Genomic DNA, 17,541 nt, shown 5'->3' on the forward strand with positions numbered 1-17,541 from the left:
ACCATCCTTTGGGAATAATCAGACTGTCCTTTTAGTGCAGTTAGTTTACCTGTGTATGCTTTATAGCAATAACACATAAGATCATTGTATACAAGTGGGCTGGGGTATTAACGGCATGTGCACTGTATGCATAATATCTGAAGTGTGTGCTTCTTGCAGTTTAGCAGAGGATCTGAGGGGTCTAGGTGTCAAGGCAAATGTGGAGCAGATCTGGGTGAAAAAACTGTACAAGATGTATTAAAAAAAATCCTTATTGATTTCAATTGGACATTTTTCTTTGATACATACAAGTTGGCTATTTTGCCCCAGAGTTGCTCCACTTTTGCCTTGTTCCATATGCCCCCAAATATACCAACATATGTTACAAACACCTGAGAATGTCATAGATCTTATTACCCTCACAAGGAAGTAGTACTGTATATGTTAAGTGCAAGAGTTTGCATCTTGTTTATCTTTATAGGAAGTGTACTCCATCTACTGTATGTAGTGGATAATTAATTGTCTACGTGCTAGAATACATTCATATATACATGTATATTATATATGCGTGTGTGTATATTAATGTATCGCAGCACGTAGACAATTAATTAGACACTAACTAAATGATGTCTACTTCCCGACAGATATTAATAATAAGAGCGTGATTTCAGATTATTGCTTCCCAAGAAGGGAAACAGACACGAACCAATAGGAGGCCGGGAAGCTGCCCGGCCCGCCCCCTCTCCCTGGGCTATATAAGGACAGGGGAGTGCTGAGCAGAGCAGTAGAGCTCCTGGAACGCACTTGATACATTGTGGCAGAGCCGCTGCATTCCGGATTATTGCAAACGCGGCTCATTTTGTGTGAGGAAATAGTCATATTTCTGCTCCGTATAAGGATTACAATAACCAATATGACCCTGGAGGATATCGCTACTTGTGATAACCCAGACAGCAAGTAAGTAATGATTTATGTGTAGCCTTGGGGATACCTCTGCACCTGCTCTTTCTATGCAAACTTGCTCTCTATCTCACTGTAATTCTGACCCCTCCCCTCACCCCTTTTCCTACTGTCCCTTCTCACTCTATATGGGTTATTAACACGGGCATAGTGCCCTGGTCGGCATTATCGCGATGTAATGGATCACCCCCTATGTGCTTCTGACCGGCTCCCTTCTGTCTGTAGGATGCAGCCTGTGAGCGCAGCGCTGGAAGAGGCGTTGGTGGCTGCCCGGAGAAAGGATTCGCTGACAGTCGGAGTGTATGAATCTGCCAAGCTCATGAATGTGTAAGTTTCTGGGGTCTCGTGTCAATGAAAATCTACAATTGGCTGTATCTCTATCTGTACATGTACATTAGCCGAGAGTGTCAACCTGTCCCCAACCAACACATTAACCTTGCTTGTATGATCACTAAATGTTGCCTGCTTTGTTCCTCCTGCAGAGATCCTGACAGTGTGGTACTCTGCCTCCTCGCTGCAGACCAGGAGCATGAGGACGATGTGGCTCTGCAAATCCACTTCACTTTGATACAAGCTTTCTGCCGGGACAATGACATTAACATTGTGCGGGTGTCTGGCCTGCAGCGTCTGTCCGAGATTGTCGTGGGTCCAGCAGAGCCCAGCTCAGAGCCCCAGGACCTGCACTGCATCTTGGTTTCGGTAAATGTAATTTTTAAGCACTTATTTAATTCAGGGTTTGAGAGATTAGTTAGCAGTCTGAGCAATGTCTCCAGTGACAGCAAACATCAGTATACAGTTCCTGTGGGTCGCCTCTCATCCACAAGGAATGTCTGGTCATGAGACATAAAAACTATTGCTTCTGGTCAAATAACTTGTTTACAGTAACATGTGTTGGCACAGGACTGTCAGATCTCAGACTGGTTAATGGTGGTGGGGGGTTGGGGGAAGGGGCTGCCAGTAGCTGGAGTGAGCGGGGTTGGCAAACATCCAGAAATGTTAAATAGTTACTTGAACATTCAGATAGTTTGTAGTATTTCATGGGCTGTGGTTGGACTCCAGACATCTCTTCCCAGAAATATTTTCCACCTCCTAATTATGGCCATTTCTTCTTTCTGCAGAATCCACACACCGATTCGTGGAAGAGCTCAGGTTTGCAGGAGGTCTTTGATTACTGTGAAGAAGGCAGGTGCAGGAATCAGTGGGTCCCCTTCATATCTCTGATGGAACGGTGACCGATCTTTGGTGGACTCTAAATATATTAGAAGCAAAGGTTGAATGATGCTGAATGTCCATGATAACGTGGAAGCAACTTAACCCCAGACGGATTTGGATGGCCGCATTGATGAGTTTGGGCTGTGCCCTGTTCGGTATAGGAGAAGATGATGCTGGAATGAAATCCATCAGTGGCATCACATACAACTTTTTATAATATAAAACAAAGGAGCAGCCGGATCTGCAACTAATGTTACTCGATTTTGTTGGGAACACTGGACAAGATGACTGGACTTCATCAATACTGACTTTATGTGCCAATTTACTTGGAGGTGTAAAGGAGCTACTTTTGGACATTGGGTGGACATTGGGTTCCCAGCCGTGGCACTTTGATTTTGGAATTATTTTAAGCCTTCTGCTCTGGGCTCCCTATTGTGTCCCTGATCTGAAAACACAACTGGAAATTACCATAGTCACCTTGACCTTGTGGCCATTAGGCATCACCTCTACATAGTTCACCTTCCTGTTTTTTTGAATTTGATATAAAATGTGTCCCCCCTCAAACCCTGTGAAAATGGTGAATGCATACTAATATTTTTTAATGTCATTTTTGTAATAAATTATTTTGCAACCAATTTACTGCTCCTTTGCTTTTTCTCATGTACCAATATACACAATTGTCATGTTCATATATAACTGAGGTTGAAAATATACAGATGTGAGATTAACAATACTTATATTTACCCTAAACAAAGCCAATACAACATGTCCCAATTATATTTTACAAGGAAAAATGTAATAATTTCTCTAAATAACAGCCACATCGCTATTACTGAGAGCATATAAGGTTAAACTAACCGGATTGTTTTCTATATACGGTAATACTGTGTAACAGTTTTTGAGATGAATAAAAATGTGGCAAATTCAAGCTATCAGAGCTTGAAGTGTAAAATAGTCACCATTACCGCATATTTTGTTCCTCAGGGAACCCCTGCTCACCTACACAGAACCCCAAGGCTCCACAGAACACACGTAAATTACGGGAGCACTAGAGCAAGTGACACTTGCAGACTCACTGTGAGGGTAGTAGAAAACAGAACAAAGGCTATACAATGGCTGCATGATACAAAGCCTTTGTTTCCAATACAATATCTTTATCGTGCATTTATTTGTAAAATAAAAAATACAGTTAAAATGTCAATTTGACCATCTTCCATAAAGAGTGCGTAGGAATCTTTTCTATGCCATATATGCCAAAACTTGTGAGCAACGGGATTTCCGAATAGCACCAGAGCACACAAAAACATATGGCAATATTTGTATCAGTTTCTTCCGATAGACAATTTTATTATTCCCCAAATTATTAATCCTTTAAAGAAATTGTGAAATCAGGATCATATTTTTTATTAGATGGTGTGAACCTCATGTAACAATTTTTTGGGAACTGTAAGAAAACCATTCTTGGACTTCACAGTGATATAGCCCCAACATAAATCTTCACCCCCATATGTTTGCCAGTACAAAGCAGGCCACCCCAAAAATTACCAAGATCATATGTGGATAGAAAAACGAATCAAATATAGGTTTTCCATTCTCGTACATCCTATCCCTTGTGTACAATTAAACCAATCATTTAAACTCTTTAATAAACAAGGTAAACTGAAAAACTCAAACCTTTACTTTATATAAAATGTTACAAATGAAAAAATAAATTGGTTGTTGGCCTCTTAATTATGTTGACCACTAAGTGTAATTTAAGATAGAAATTAAATATCTTGTCTGATGTAACTTTGAAATAAAGTCCAATACTTCAAAGGTATCGTAAGTAATGGGTATGATCTATGAGGAATATCGACCTTAAACTCTTGTAAAATTTTGTATGGAACTTTCTTGGTTGTTATACAGCAGGGGCGGCCAATCCAGTCCTCAAGGGCCAACCACAGGCCAGGTATTAGGGGTATCCCAGTTTCATTAGTCAGACTGAGCCACTGATTGAGCCACCTGTGCTGAAGCTGGGATATGCTTAACATTACACAGTAGAACAGGAGTGGCCAACACCAGTCCTCAAGGGACACCAACAGGTCAGGTTTTAAAAATATCCCTGCTTCAGCACAGGTGGTCTTTGTGATCACTCTCTACATCAGGCCTGCACAGCTGTTTGCGGCCCTCGAGGACTGGAGTTGTGCAGGCCTGCTGTACATGGACTTGGGTGCACTAGGATAGTGGGTCTGTGGGTTTTCAAGTTCGCTGCCCTCTCTTTTTCTTTTTCAGGAGACATTGATGAAACCGTACAATTGAACTAGAGATTCTTTTTTTTTTTTGTTTCAAATAGTTTTTATTGGTTTTTCAGTTCCATGAAACAATAACAACAGTTACAATAATAGCATAAAAGAACAGGACAGATAAGAACATAACAAGCATAAAAACATAAAACACTCCTATCAGATGATAAATAAAATGGTATCGTACCATTCAGGGCAATACTCTACAATACACTCCAATACCCTGTATTACACATGAATAGACAAAAAAGAAAAAGGAGGGGAGAAAGGGGTTACCAACTTCGCTCCAAGGCATATACCTACAGTATACTTTTTCTTTTTCAGAACCAGGTTTTGATTTCTACCTGTTACCTCTTATGATACATCAATAATATAATATTGGTATCACTGGGGATGTAATATAATGTAGAATGATACAATATAACAGGTGAAAAGGGTAAGAAACCAGCAGTAAAACATCATAGCTCCAGCTTCGTTCATCCTTCCTCTATGAACTAGAGATTCTTTACGAACATTTAGTGGTGGTTGTGTGTCTATAGGGTCACGGGTGAAGATCTTGCTTAGATGTTCTGCCTCTCTAAATTGTGTGTAAGCAGGTGGACCCCCTGCTGTCTGGGCTTGTGCAAGGACATCTTTTCTTTATATTGTCTTTTGATTTTAGTCCAGTATTTTTTTTCATTGTTGTGACAAATAAATTCTCTCCCCGCCCCCCCCCCCCCCCAAAATTAAAAAAAAAATCTGTATATAGAATAAAATGCAATACTCCTATGTAAAAGCATGATACATAAGACATGGTTATAGCATCATTTAAGCTATTTGACATATCACATTTGTTGAGATGTCCATGGTACAATGAAAATACTAAGCAAAGGTTATTGCATAATTCTCAACTATATGGCAGAAATGACAATGTAAATGTTACATAAAGCTGATCCAGCAACTTATATAAAACAGTTTGTAGGTAATTGAACTTGAAAAAAAAAAATCTGTACACTAATGGTATGGACAGCGATGACATACAAAAACAATAATTAAGGCAAAACTTCTGCGCTATAATTGTGCCATATGGCATTTTTTTTAGTGTAATAGAAAGCACTCCGCATCTCAAGTTGTCGTTCATTTATACGGGGTGCAGATAGGACTGCCAGGTGCCACCCATCGGCCAACAAAAGGGAAACCGGCAAAAGGATCCTCCACACTCCAAACAAAATATGACATGCCGTACAAAACAGGGGACATTTCGGGCAACAAGCCCTTTCTCCAACGTCTTGGGCTTGTTGCCCAAAATGTCACCTGTTTATACGGCATGTCATATTTTGTTCCGAGATGAAATAAAATTGCTCTGAGTGCATCGGAGGGCTGCGGAGGATCCTTTTGAAGTTTACGATGTGGCTGTTTGTTTTTGATGGAGCTGGTATCCGGGCCTCCAACAGGGTGGGACATCCAGGCCTAGGGTCCCAGGCTCAGCAGCTATGGGGAGAGGGGGGGTCTGCGAGGAGATAGTGTCAAGTTCACCGGTGCCCACTGCTCAACACTACATTTGGGTCCCACAAAAATGTTCTCTCTTATACATAAACTATGAAAGTGTGAGATCAGCAAATATGACAAACTGAAGGGAATGTCGACAAAAATGTATTCCACGTGTGTCTGGGGCACAGGTTTTATCAACAAGAGAAATATACTGTACTCCTACTTAGATTGTAAGCTCTTCTGGGCAGGGACTCCTTTTCCCAATGTCAACTTTTATGTGGAAGCGCTAATGCCTATTATTTCACACGTATTACTGCGGTACATGGACGGTACTACATAACGATATACATACTTTTTGACGAAGCTGGTAAAAGAAAATGGGCCGGACAAAGACTGGGATTTCTGATATTGCTTTATGCTTCCGTCCTGTTCCGGTCATACATACATAAAGTGTGAGTAGATACCAACTGAACATTGTGTAAAGCAATGTATCTATGAGTCAAGTGTTCTATCAGGGAATTACATAATGAACAATGTTACAGTAATGGATTTGATGGAACATAGGCCTGGATTCCCATAGCTCCATTTAATCAGGACAAAATAACGTAAATTTACCTAAAACAGAAATGGCGGTTTATTTTTCATTACTTAAACGCCTTATTCACTAAGCTAATGATATGCAAAATATACCGGCTGTACTAGAGTACATTAGCATAGGCTTTAACGTCATGTTATTTCAGGACACTGGTACGTTATCTTCCAATAAAGTGACATTACTTTAGCCTTGCCGTTACTCCCATCTAGACCCTGAAGTAACGCTGAGAGGAGAGAAAATACCAGGGACAAACAAGACGTTTGCTAAAACATTATTATTATTTTTTTCCATTTTTAAAATATATTATTAACCTTAGTATCTCAAGTGATCGGCTAGTCATGTGCAACCCACAAAAAGGTTATTTAATGAACTTTTACATACTAATCTCAACCGTCAGGAAATGCTCTGTCCTTCGGGGATTAGCCCTCCCCACAAATGGAGGGGGGGGGGAGGTCAGACTATGCGCGTAAAGGGGGCCTATGATAGTAATAATCCCCAAACAATACTGCTTTGCCTTTGCTGTCCTTTGGGGATTATTACTCAATTCTAGGTATTGTACCTCCCTTGTCCCTCTCCAGCGAAAGTCCTATATCAGGGCCAGAAATGCGTTAAATATTAGTTAAATAACATAGCGTTAGCTTCCAGTATTAACCTTAACGGAGCTGAGTGAATAGGGGTTAAACATCGAGGCTCCTTTGCATATCATTTAGGATAACGGCTATTATTAATTACACCATGCTCTATATGGGAGCAAATCCTGGTTAACAGCGCATTTATTTGCACTGGTGAATTCTGCGTTATGATCAACGGCCGTCGGATTTGGTTAACGCCACGTCAAATAGGCCAACAGCGCTAGGTGAATCTGGGCCATAGTGTTTTATGAAGAACGGTCATCTTCGTCCATGCAGAGGTGCAACTAAAGCATTTAAACAGATCATGACGAAAAAAAGTAGGATGTCTGTAGAAAGTGAAAAGAGACGCGATCAGCGGCGGATTTCAAAATCCGTCGCCCCCGGTCACTTAGCTGTTGCAGCCGCCTCCTTACTTGCCGCCCCCTCCTCCTTCTGAACTGCCACGTCAAATGACACAGCGGATGTCACACGGCAATGTCGTGTTGCCATGGTAACGCCATTTGACGCGGCAATGTCGTGTTGCCATGGAAAAGAGACGCCACGTTGGTTTGAAGCTGTGGTTCAGGAGAAGCAGGGTGGCAGGTAAGGAGACGGCCGCAACAGCTACGTGACTTCCCATCAGGCCCGCTAGGCCTTAGAGCGCGACAAAAGTATATGGGGGTGGACTTGTTTGCCGCGTTAGGCCCGGGCCTAATGGGAAATACGCCACTGAACATGAGTGTGGCAAGCAACATGGTGGCATGGTATATACACTTATACGTTATTACTTTAAGGTAGGTGCCTCGATTCCAACTGGAGAATAAATAACGGGTGCAGATTCTGCAGCACCTTGCATTCGGGGGGTGAAGACACGGTCAGTGTATGTTAATGTGGTCATTTTATTGATAGAGTAGGTAAGGAGGACACTATTACGAGTTTATAATCTAAAATGTATTCTCCTGTGGCAGTATAGCAAGTTTTGATCTGCGTGCACCATTTTAAAAGTGTCAGAAGGAGAACCGATTTTAATGAGGCATGCTCATTTTCATTTAATTTCCCAGAATCCCTAGCTGCAGTGGAAGCACTGTATGCAAAACGATAATGTGAAAGGCAGGGTTGCAGACCTGTCTGAGACATGTGAATGTGCTCACAAGTGATATTTTTATTTGCTGAACGAGAGGACTGAAATTATGTGCCTTTATTGCTACATTTCCCCCCTTATTTGTGCCAAAATAGCATTCAGATCTGAGGTGACCTAAACCTGCCTAGTCTGCAGCCTGCACTAGACTTGATAAATGTAACTAACAAGAATATCTTGCATGAAACACAACAAATAGCAAAGAAGCAGACCAATGTTTTCTCTGCTTTGATATGCCCTAAATATGTCCATCTCGCACTCCACAGCTCCACTTGTACAAGATCCCAGATCCAAGTCACTGATTGAGCCACCTGTTCTGCAGCTGGGATATCCTTAAAAACCTGACCTGTTGGGGGATCTTGAGAACAGGAGTTGACCACCCCGGGTGTAATAGACACTTGTTATTTCAGGTAAAAGAATATTAGTCACATGGTGGATGCACCAAAAGGTACCCCTTCTCTGCTAGGACCACCTTTTTACACATGGCTAATTAAGGCATTACATAGCCCTTTAGCAGTGAGAGTTTAAGCACAGGGACTGTGCCCTCCCTGGTAAAAAAAACACACGGTCACTGAACTGCACAAATTCCACAAAGCGAATGTGGTGGTGAGAGCAGAACAATTACACAATTGCTGGATACATAATGCTCAAATAGACCAATGCTGGACTGCAAGCTTTGTCCTAAGGGCCTTTTCTAGATCTGTGCTCTGCTTTCTATTTCCACACGCTCTCCCATTCGCGGTCTCATTTAGGAGAGATGGTCTGCCCATTGCCACTACTAAACCTCGTTTCCCTCTACCCAGTATGCAAAGTAGTTGTTAAGGACTTGGCTGCACATAATTACAAAACGTGAAGCTTCACTGAGGTTGCAACAGCATTCCTAACATAACTAATAAGGTGGAGGCGACTTGAGGAATGTTTTCATAACATAATATTAATAGTAACCACAAATGGAATGAGAATATCTGCTAGCGAGCGGTAACGCCCTCTAGGAAGTTAAGTGTCGTTATCACGCATATCAGTGACAAAGAAAATGCACAGACATGGGCATACAAACACATTTTGGGTGAGAAAGGGAAGAGAGTTGTGATCCGCACGGCTTTGGAAAAAAAAGGCAGAAGTATTTTTACATATGCAAAGCTGCATACTCTCAATTGTTAATCTGACCCCAAACTGAAGGGCATCAATGGAGTTAGGTTACCATCTTATCTCAATAATGTCAGTGGAAATGCAAGTCTAGACCAGCCCCAAAATGGTCACAGATGAGGTGCCCCAAACATTGCATAGACTAAGAAAAACAAAAAACTCTCAAGCTTATCTAAGCTAATAAAGATAAAAACTAGAATGGCAAGTAATGCGCATTTGTCACATGTTACACAATGTGCATTTGAACAGATATACTCACAGGTGCATATATGCAGAATATTTTTAGACAAAAAAGACAAGTTGACATGTTAAGTACAATGAAGTGAACCGTTTTATTATCTTTTTAATTCACATTATAACAGCAATACCACAAGATATTTGGCACACTGGAGAAATGCAAAGAGTTGACATTAAAATCACATAGATTACTTTCTAAGATACACACTGTACAAATGTTTGTGTGGTCATTGATGTACTGTATACGAATTCAGCGTGACAGAAAGTAAAGCATCAAGTTACCAAAATATTGTAGATGTCCATTTTTATTTCCAAAAATCAAAGAATACAGATAATATATAAATGATTACACAAAATATATTGTGAACTTTATGAATATAAGGCAGGGGTGGGCAACTCCAGGCCCCAAGGGCCACCATCAGTTCAAGATATTCCTGCTTCAGCACAGGTGGCTCAATGCCACCTGTGCTGAAGCAGGGGGATATCCTAAAAATCTGACCTGTTGATGGCCCTTAAGGACTGGAGTTGCCCACCCCTGATACAAGGCATGAAATATCAGGCCTACAACTTACATCTAAAACGCTCGAACTTGTGTATATAAAACAAACTGGCATCATTACAAGCCTTCTTGGTTTCTAAGAACTCCTTAGAAATGTATTTCCAGACAAACTCTCAGGAAAGTGCCGAGGTCTGCAGTGTTTTAATAGTAAACACAAGTATACTCATTTTAAACCAATCTAAGATGGTCTAGCAGCGGCAGTACCACATGGTCAGAACCGGGCGTCCTGTTATCACCAATTAATAGGTCTTTCATATGGGCATGTTGCAAGCGCGTGTTTTACTATTAACATTGTATTAACATACAATGCCGCTGTAAATGTTGGGAGTATGCAGACTTCATTAATGTTAGGATTTTATTTACCTAAGGAATGTTTTATTGCTTTCAATGGGTTTTATTCCCTTAATCCGTCTGGTGCTGTAAATTGCCCCATTTATGTTTAATGATTTCATGTTGATAGGTCTGGGGCAGATCATGCGGTGTTGCATTATATTCTTAAATTACCAGGAGTCTGGCTGGGTAATGTGCTGGGGCATTCAATGTAGACAATCAGGTAACGTCTTGCTAATACTCAATGAGGGGTCTTCCATTTCACACTTAATGGATACTTCCAATTCTAACTTGCAAGCATTGACAAAATGAGATTAGATAACGATGCAGGAATCGGTAATGTGTCACCTAACTAATTAACTCACAAATGTTCAAAGTGACTCAGTGAACAAATAGTATTGGGATTAACCAAACACACACACACACACACACACACACACACACACACAATATATATATATATATATATATATATAAAATATATATATATATATATATATATATATATATATATATACTGTATAATTGTGAAATTCCCCATGAAAGCTATACAGGAAGTGGGCAAAGGGCCCTATAGTTTATCACAGATGCTAGATAAGTGGCCTTCTAGTCTTTTGTACACATGAGTTACAGTCTGGGTTGGGTAGCTCCAATCCTCAACGGCCACCAACAGGTCAGATTTTCAGGATAGCCCTGCTTGAGCACAAAGGGCTCAGTCAAAGACTGACTGAGCCACCTGTGCTGAAGCAGGGATAGCCTGAGAAAATAACCTGTTGGGGCGTCATGAGGACTGGGGTTGAGCACCCCTGCTTTAAATGACGAAAACGTCTAAACTTCGGCCAGTATTTGTTTCATGCACGCACAGAAAGTGATGTATTAGGCTGCCTTAATATTTTAATTATAATTAGGTATTCCGGTTTTAGGTTTTAACCAAAATACACACTGGCATATCTGGTTAAAAACAATAAAAGCCGGAAGTTAAACATTTCCATTGCTAGCACTAATGAACACTGATTTAAAAAAAAAAAAAAAATAGAAACATCTGGGGGCTAGGGAGGTGGGGGCAATTTAACAGATTTGACAAAAAAAAAAAAAAAATGACCACCACAAAACAGAATCCCTAATTATTAATAGACACAGGGCCATAATTACTAAGTAGTCCTAGCTATAAGGCAGTGGTTCTCAACGCCAGTCCTCAAGGACCACTAACAGTGCAGATTTTAACGATACCTCTGCTTGAGCACAGGTGGTTCAGTCAAAATGATTGGGCAACCTGTGCTAATAAGAGAATATCCTTAAAACCTACATTCCATGAGGACTGGAGCTGGGAACTAATGCCATAAGGCATCTTCCATGTCTCTAACACACCTTACATTCAAGTCAATAGGCCATAAGGTGTCTGCAGCCAGAAGGGGTCTTCTTTCAGTAAATATAATGTAGAAGAGAACGCACACCTTAATTCACGTTCATTGCTGGGTGACTATTCAAATGCAGGTACTGTAACGGCACTCTCATAATCAGGCTTATATTTGGAGAATGGCCCACCAGTCTTGTAATCCTGTGCATATAAAGCAAGATTTTCAATGACAACAAGATTGGTGGGCCACTCTCCAACTAGAAGCCATGTTTCAGAAGACGGCGTAGGAAATATGGACACTAATGCATTAACTTCATGAAATGTGAATAATTGGGTTGCATGGCACAAAGAAAAATAATAATAGATCTTTATGCATTTTTTGGGATGTAACAAACACCGAGAGCAATTCCAATGAAGCGTAAAAGGTTTTTAGAAACAAAAATTGATAATACCATTATATTATACATACTATATATTCTCATCCAAATCCTACTGCTGCCACCCTTAACACTCAATGACAAAATAATCCTAAATCAAGTCATCGTGAAACACCACCTTAAAAGGTTCATGCAAAGTGATGGCTACTTTCCATTATGCATAAAAGGCCATGTTTGTGCAGCACACAATGGTAGAGCTATGAACACTCCATGTAAACACCTCTTAGCATCTTCTCCATCCGATTAGTGAATGTGGATTCCCATCAGAATCCTTATAAACACTTATTTTCTTTGCACCTTTCCCCACACTCGTGTTCAAAGCTCAGGAAAAGCACGTTCTACAGGAAACGCATCCAACCCCTTACAGTGGTTTATTTGCTACCTATGTCTACACAAAGTGTCCCGCTCTCCATCTAACCAGCAGGAGACTTTCCTCTCCCATATCTCAGATGAAGTCTGAAAGTTGTAACCAACCCTAGATTGACACGTACACATTGGAAGTGGCTCATCTCCAAATGCAAAATAGGTGAAAACATTCAATTCTTGCATAAAAGTAATATTTGGCAGGGGAAGACCATCAGTACAGCTCTTTATAACCTGCACATTATGTGTGAAATGCAAGAAGCGAGACTGTTACATATTGAGGTTGAAAGAAGAGATGTTCATCAAGTTAAGTCAACCTATGCAAAAAAATTAGACGACAGATACTTATCCTATATTTATATTTACAGTATATTCATAGAGGAAGGGAAACAAAAAAACCCCTAGGGAAACATTATTTAAAAAAATGTCTTATAAAGGGACAATTACATTCATTTCTGAGTCCAAATAATGGCATTTAGATTTCTCCCTGGATCAACATCCTTCCCATATTTACTTATTTAGAATATTCCAGTATAACCTTTACTTTCTAAAAAGCCTTTTTGTAATGACTTCAGTTTCATCATCTTAAAATACTGCTGAGTGTTTGGCGTTTTACAGAACATTCTCCTTGGCTTTGATTATTCTAGTTAAAAAGTGATAGGAATCCAGAGGATGAATTAGAAACATTGGACTATTCCATACACTTACCAAGAAGGAATATGTGTTGACAACAGTCATTTCAACGACTTGTAACGATACAAAACCTTAAACTATGTTTTTATTTATTGTTTGGACATGGACACAACTGTGTAATTGGCACTGTTAATGAGCACTGTTAATGAAGTTGACAAAGTGGGAATATCATTACAATATAACAAAGTAACAAGTGACCTGCATGTTGCAATGTTAGCCATTATCAACAAAGGGGAAAAGAGGTCTTCCTAGAAAGGTTACTCGCTTCATTTTGATACTCTGATCCAAGGTTGGCCAACCTCAGTCCTCAAGAGCTACTAACATGTCAGGTTTTCAGGATATCCCTGTTTCAGCACAAAGGGCTCAAATTGAGCCCCCTGTGCTGAAGCAGGGATATCCTGAAAACCTGACCTGTTGGTAGCTCTTGAAGACTGGCATTGGCCACTACTGTTCTAATCAGATCAGTGTAGTGAAATATTGATCTCTGAAACCGAATGCAAAATCCTTTAAGAATACCTTTCTTCTCACATCCCATAAAGCTTTTGCAGAAACAGACTCAAACAAAAATAAAATAAAAAACAGAAACCTAAACACTGCAGTCGTTTCATTTGCCCTCTTCATGGCTACGTCTAAATCTTTTCATAATAATTTAAATCCCAAGTCTCTCTCCTGGTATTTGCAAAGCTTCTTTCTTTTGTTTTGCATGTTGCAAACCATTTAATCAGACCGAGTTATCTGCAGGTTACTATGAAATTTGATTTGAACCAAACATTTAGTGTTGCATCGGGCATCTTGAGCTGGTCATGGAACCGCAGCCGTGTCCGTAGCAGGCAAATTATAGGATGGTGCAGGGCTTTTTGTCTTTAAAAGGGTTCTCTGAGGTTGGAACTCCAACCAGCAAAGGGTCATTCTTGGCATGCTGCTCACAGTAGTTCATAAGGTCTGCTGCAGCTTTGGAGACCTAAAATTGGGCAATAATTATGGAGGGAGAAAAATAAATCAACAATTTGAGCAGCAGAAGCAGCAGCACTGGCACAATGCACAATGCACATTTACCCAAATTGTCCTGACTCACTGATTATATCACTAGACCCGTATTCACACTACTGCACGTTGGCGATCACACATTTATTTATTTTTAGAAATACCAGCTGTGACTAAGTGCAATGTCTCAAGACATTATAAATCACTATAAAAATGTTTAATTCCCCGAGATTGAACCACACGAGTTATGTTGGTGGAAAAAAAAAACTCCACCCTACAGTGTACAGCAAATAAAATACCACTTGTGGGCACATTCACATCTCAGACAGGTCTGCAACCCCGCTTTTCCCCATTATCTCTTAGCACAGGGGAGCAAACTTTTTCTGCTCCGTCCCCATGTCTGCCTGCTGCGGAGCTCTCGCCCCACCTCCTACATGGCAGCTGCGTCAAATGACGCTCCGGGGTCACGTGACATCAGGTCACATGACCCGCCGCGGCATTTGACGCCTGTGACGTCACACGACCCTGCGGCATTGCCATGGAGATGTGTCACAGCGTCTGAATACTGGTAAGTTTTATTGTTGCAGGGGCCTCACACAATCCCCTGGCATTTAATTTAAATGCCTGGGGGAAGATCGCGGGACCTTTGCAACCGCCCGCGCCACCACCAGATAAATCTCCCGCCCCTTTGCACACCCCTGTCTTAGCATACAGTGGTTCCACTGCAGCCAGGGATTCTGGGTAATGACATGCAAATGAGCACATGCAAACAAGAAACCTCTTGTTTCTTGTCCATTGTAACATGGACCCCTATACGCTTATGCCTGTGGTATTACACAGCTTTTCAGCACAGCCTGGGTTAGAGAAGTGCAGAGCCAGTAACCCTACTCACAGACAGCTATTTCGAAAGAGATAATGGGGAAATGCAGGGTTGCAGACCTGTCGGACATATGAAAGTGGTCATTTTATTTGCTGTGCACCGAGATAAAACAGAATGGTAGTTTATTCCATAGGGGAAAAGAGCATTATTGTATGCAAGAGAAAGTTACACTATAAAAAAAAACACCTGAACACCATGCAATACAATATCTTCAAAATACAACAGAATAAAAATGTAATACAAACAAAATATGTTTTAAGAGTGAACTGCAGGTTGCATAAGTCAGTTTCTGTGTTTCTTGTGCCACTGGTAAAGTGTTGTAATGCAAAGTCTTAATTCTCTTTGTTTGACATTCACATGATGCAATTTGACAACAGAATAAGTAAAACTATAAGGTTAGAAGATTATAATATTCTTAAGAAATACATTATTTCCACTATCCTAAGGAAAATTAGACTTTTTATTTTTGAACAATTCACATTCTTCAGGCTTGCATTACCAGCAGGATATATCATATACCTACTGTACTGTGTATAATCTTACATTATGCAAATAATAGCATTGACATTCCAAATAAAAATGAATTATGGGCAGCAAAAGTGGCAATGAAGTCCCAGTGATAACACATTACAAGAGCTTCTGCAAGTATAAATATGATTTAAAATGCTAAATGTGGGAGAAGGTTAATGGTGCAAGGAGTATGACTGAATGGTCTCAATGTGATACCCTGCTACAAACAGAAAAAACAGCAAACTAGAAAACACCTAATCACATTGCAATCAGATTAGTCCCAGATACTCACCTTGATTCGCTCTATCCCAGCCTCAATTCGCAGCTGCTCCACCAATTTCCGAGCCTGTGCTATGTTATTAGAGGTTGACATTATCTGCCATCAGTTCTCAATCCAAAGATTTTTTATTTATTTATTTTTTTTAAATCTGGAAAAAGGAGGAAAAGGTTATTTTATACGGTAAACAGATCATAATATACATTTGGCACCAAGAACATCTTAAAAGGAGCAATCCAAGACGGCATTTTTTAAAATATAGCATTGAAGCAGGTTATCTCCGGAGCTGAACACCGTTAATTTTAACTCCGGGGACCCCCTGCTTCCGGAGATACTTACCTCCGAAGTAGGTCCTGGTAGCAGCTCCAGCTAAGCAAGCTGGGCTTTAAAGTTTAAAGCTCCCGCGTCACATGGGCCAGTAGGAAGCAGCACCGATGACTTTGTGGCTCCCTGGGCGTGGGGGGCTTTGAAACGCCCCCCCCATTACGTTTCAACAGAGGACATATTGTGAACCCTGGCAGCCTAGGAGAGGAGCTGCTACCGGCACATAATTCGGAGGTATCTCCGGAAGCAGGGGGTCCCCGAAATTAATGGGGTTCAGCTTCACAAAATGATATTGATTATATAACAAATTCACTAAAATAATCCAACGATGTGGATTGCCTAACAAAACCTCACTAAGTTACCCATCTACAAAGAAATACTGCTGCATTTTCATATACCCTTATTATCAGCACTTTGCATTAGTCGGATTGAAAGTCTTTTTGCGCACGGGTTCGTTTATACTCTTGTATGTACTTCGAAATAGATCCACGGTTCTCCTAAGCACAGAGTTCAAACTTCTATCCAACAGAAGTAATGCAAGTAGTAGTTGCTTTTTAATTGCAGACCTGTATAAAGGATCACACAATGTTTCGGGTAATCTCTTCATCAGGTGGGTGATGTATATACTTCTCTTATAGGGTAAAAAAAAAACAACAACAAAAAACCTGCAACTCTAAAAGAAAATAGGTTTCCAAGTGAAACCAATAGCGTTTTTCTGCTTTGATAAATATTGTGCAGCCTTCTGCTCCACATTTGCCCTAGTTGTACAGCTGGAAGGATTTAATATATACTCCCTTAGACTTCCTCCCACTAAGAGAGCTTTTGCAGGCACTGGCATGCGGGCAAATGACCCATGGTAACTCTGAAGTTGGCTTGTTACCATACATCTTAGTCAAAGACTTGTTTGTGCAATAAGGTTTATTCAAATGAATAGCCGATAAAGGCCAAATGCAGTCATGTGTCGCAGCAATGTCAAAATTAAACTAAACTTGTAAATGGCCAGCAAAATACTGTAAATAGGAATCCTTCCTATCCTGCAAGTGATACAGAACGAATAACCTGTTACAGTATTGCAGAACTTGTTAGGGTTTCAGCAAGTTGGCAAACCTGGGAAATGTTATTGGCATTTGCTACCAAAAGCAGCAATCCTCCCAAATTATTATTTTATTCTATCTTAACTGTCCCTTGGAGCTGATC

At 40.5% G+C, this 17,541-nt stretch overlaps 2 protein-coding genes across 2 annotated transcripts in view; one reads left to right on the top strand and one right to left on the bottom strand.

The window, feature by feature from the left end:
- Positions 1-754: 754 nt before the first annotated feature.
- Positions 755-2,786, top strand: GADD45B (growth arrest and DNA damage inducible beta). The gene is made up of 4 exons (XM_075610187.1): positions 755-936; positions 1,165-1,266; positions 1,422-1,638; positions 2,058-2,786. Exons 1-4 carry the CDS (start codon positions 893-895, stop codon positions 2,169-2,171), a joined length of 477 nt encoding a protein of 158 aa, XP_075466302.1. The 5' UTR covers positions 755-892; the 3' UTR covers positions 2,172-2,786.
- Positions 2,787-9,706: 6,920 nt separating this feature from the next.
- Positions 9,707-17,541, bottom strand: part of GNG7 (G protein subunit gamma 7) — a 41,607-nt gene continuing 33,772 nt past the window's right edge. The window contains exons 2-3 of the mRNA XM_075611408.1: positions 16,036-16,171; positions 9,707-14,330 (exon numbers count right to left, since the gene is read on the bottom strand). Coding sequence (XP_075467523.1) covers positions 14,205-14,330; positions 16,036-16,116 — 207 coding nt within the window. The 5' untranslated portion in view covers positions 16,117-16,171 and the 3' untranslated portion in view covers positions 9,707-14,204. The remainder of the gene's footprint in view (positions 14,331-16,035; positions 16,172-17,541) is intronic.

This window comes from Ascaphus truei, chromosome 8 (genome assembly GCF_040206685.1).
Source record: "Ascaphus truei isolate aAscTru1 chromosome 8, aAscTru1.hap1, whole genome shotgun sequence".
Taxonomy (NCBI): domain Eukaryota; kingdom Metazoa; phylum Chordata; class Amphibia; order Anura; family Ascaphidae; genus Ascaphus; species Ascaphus truei.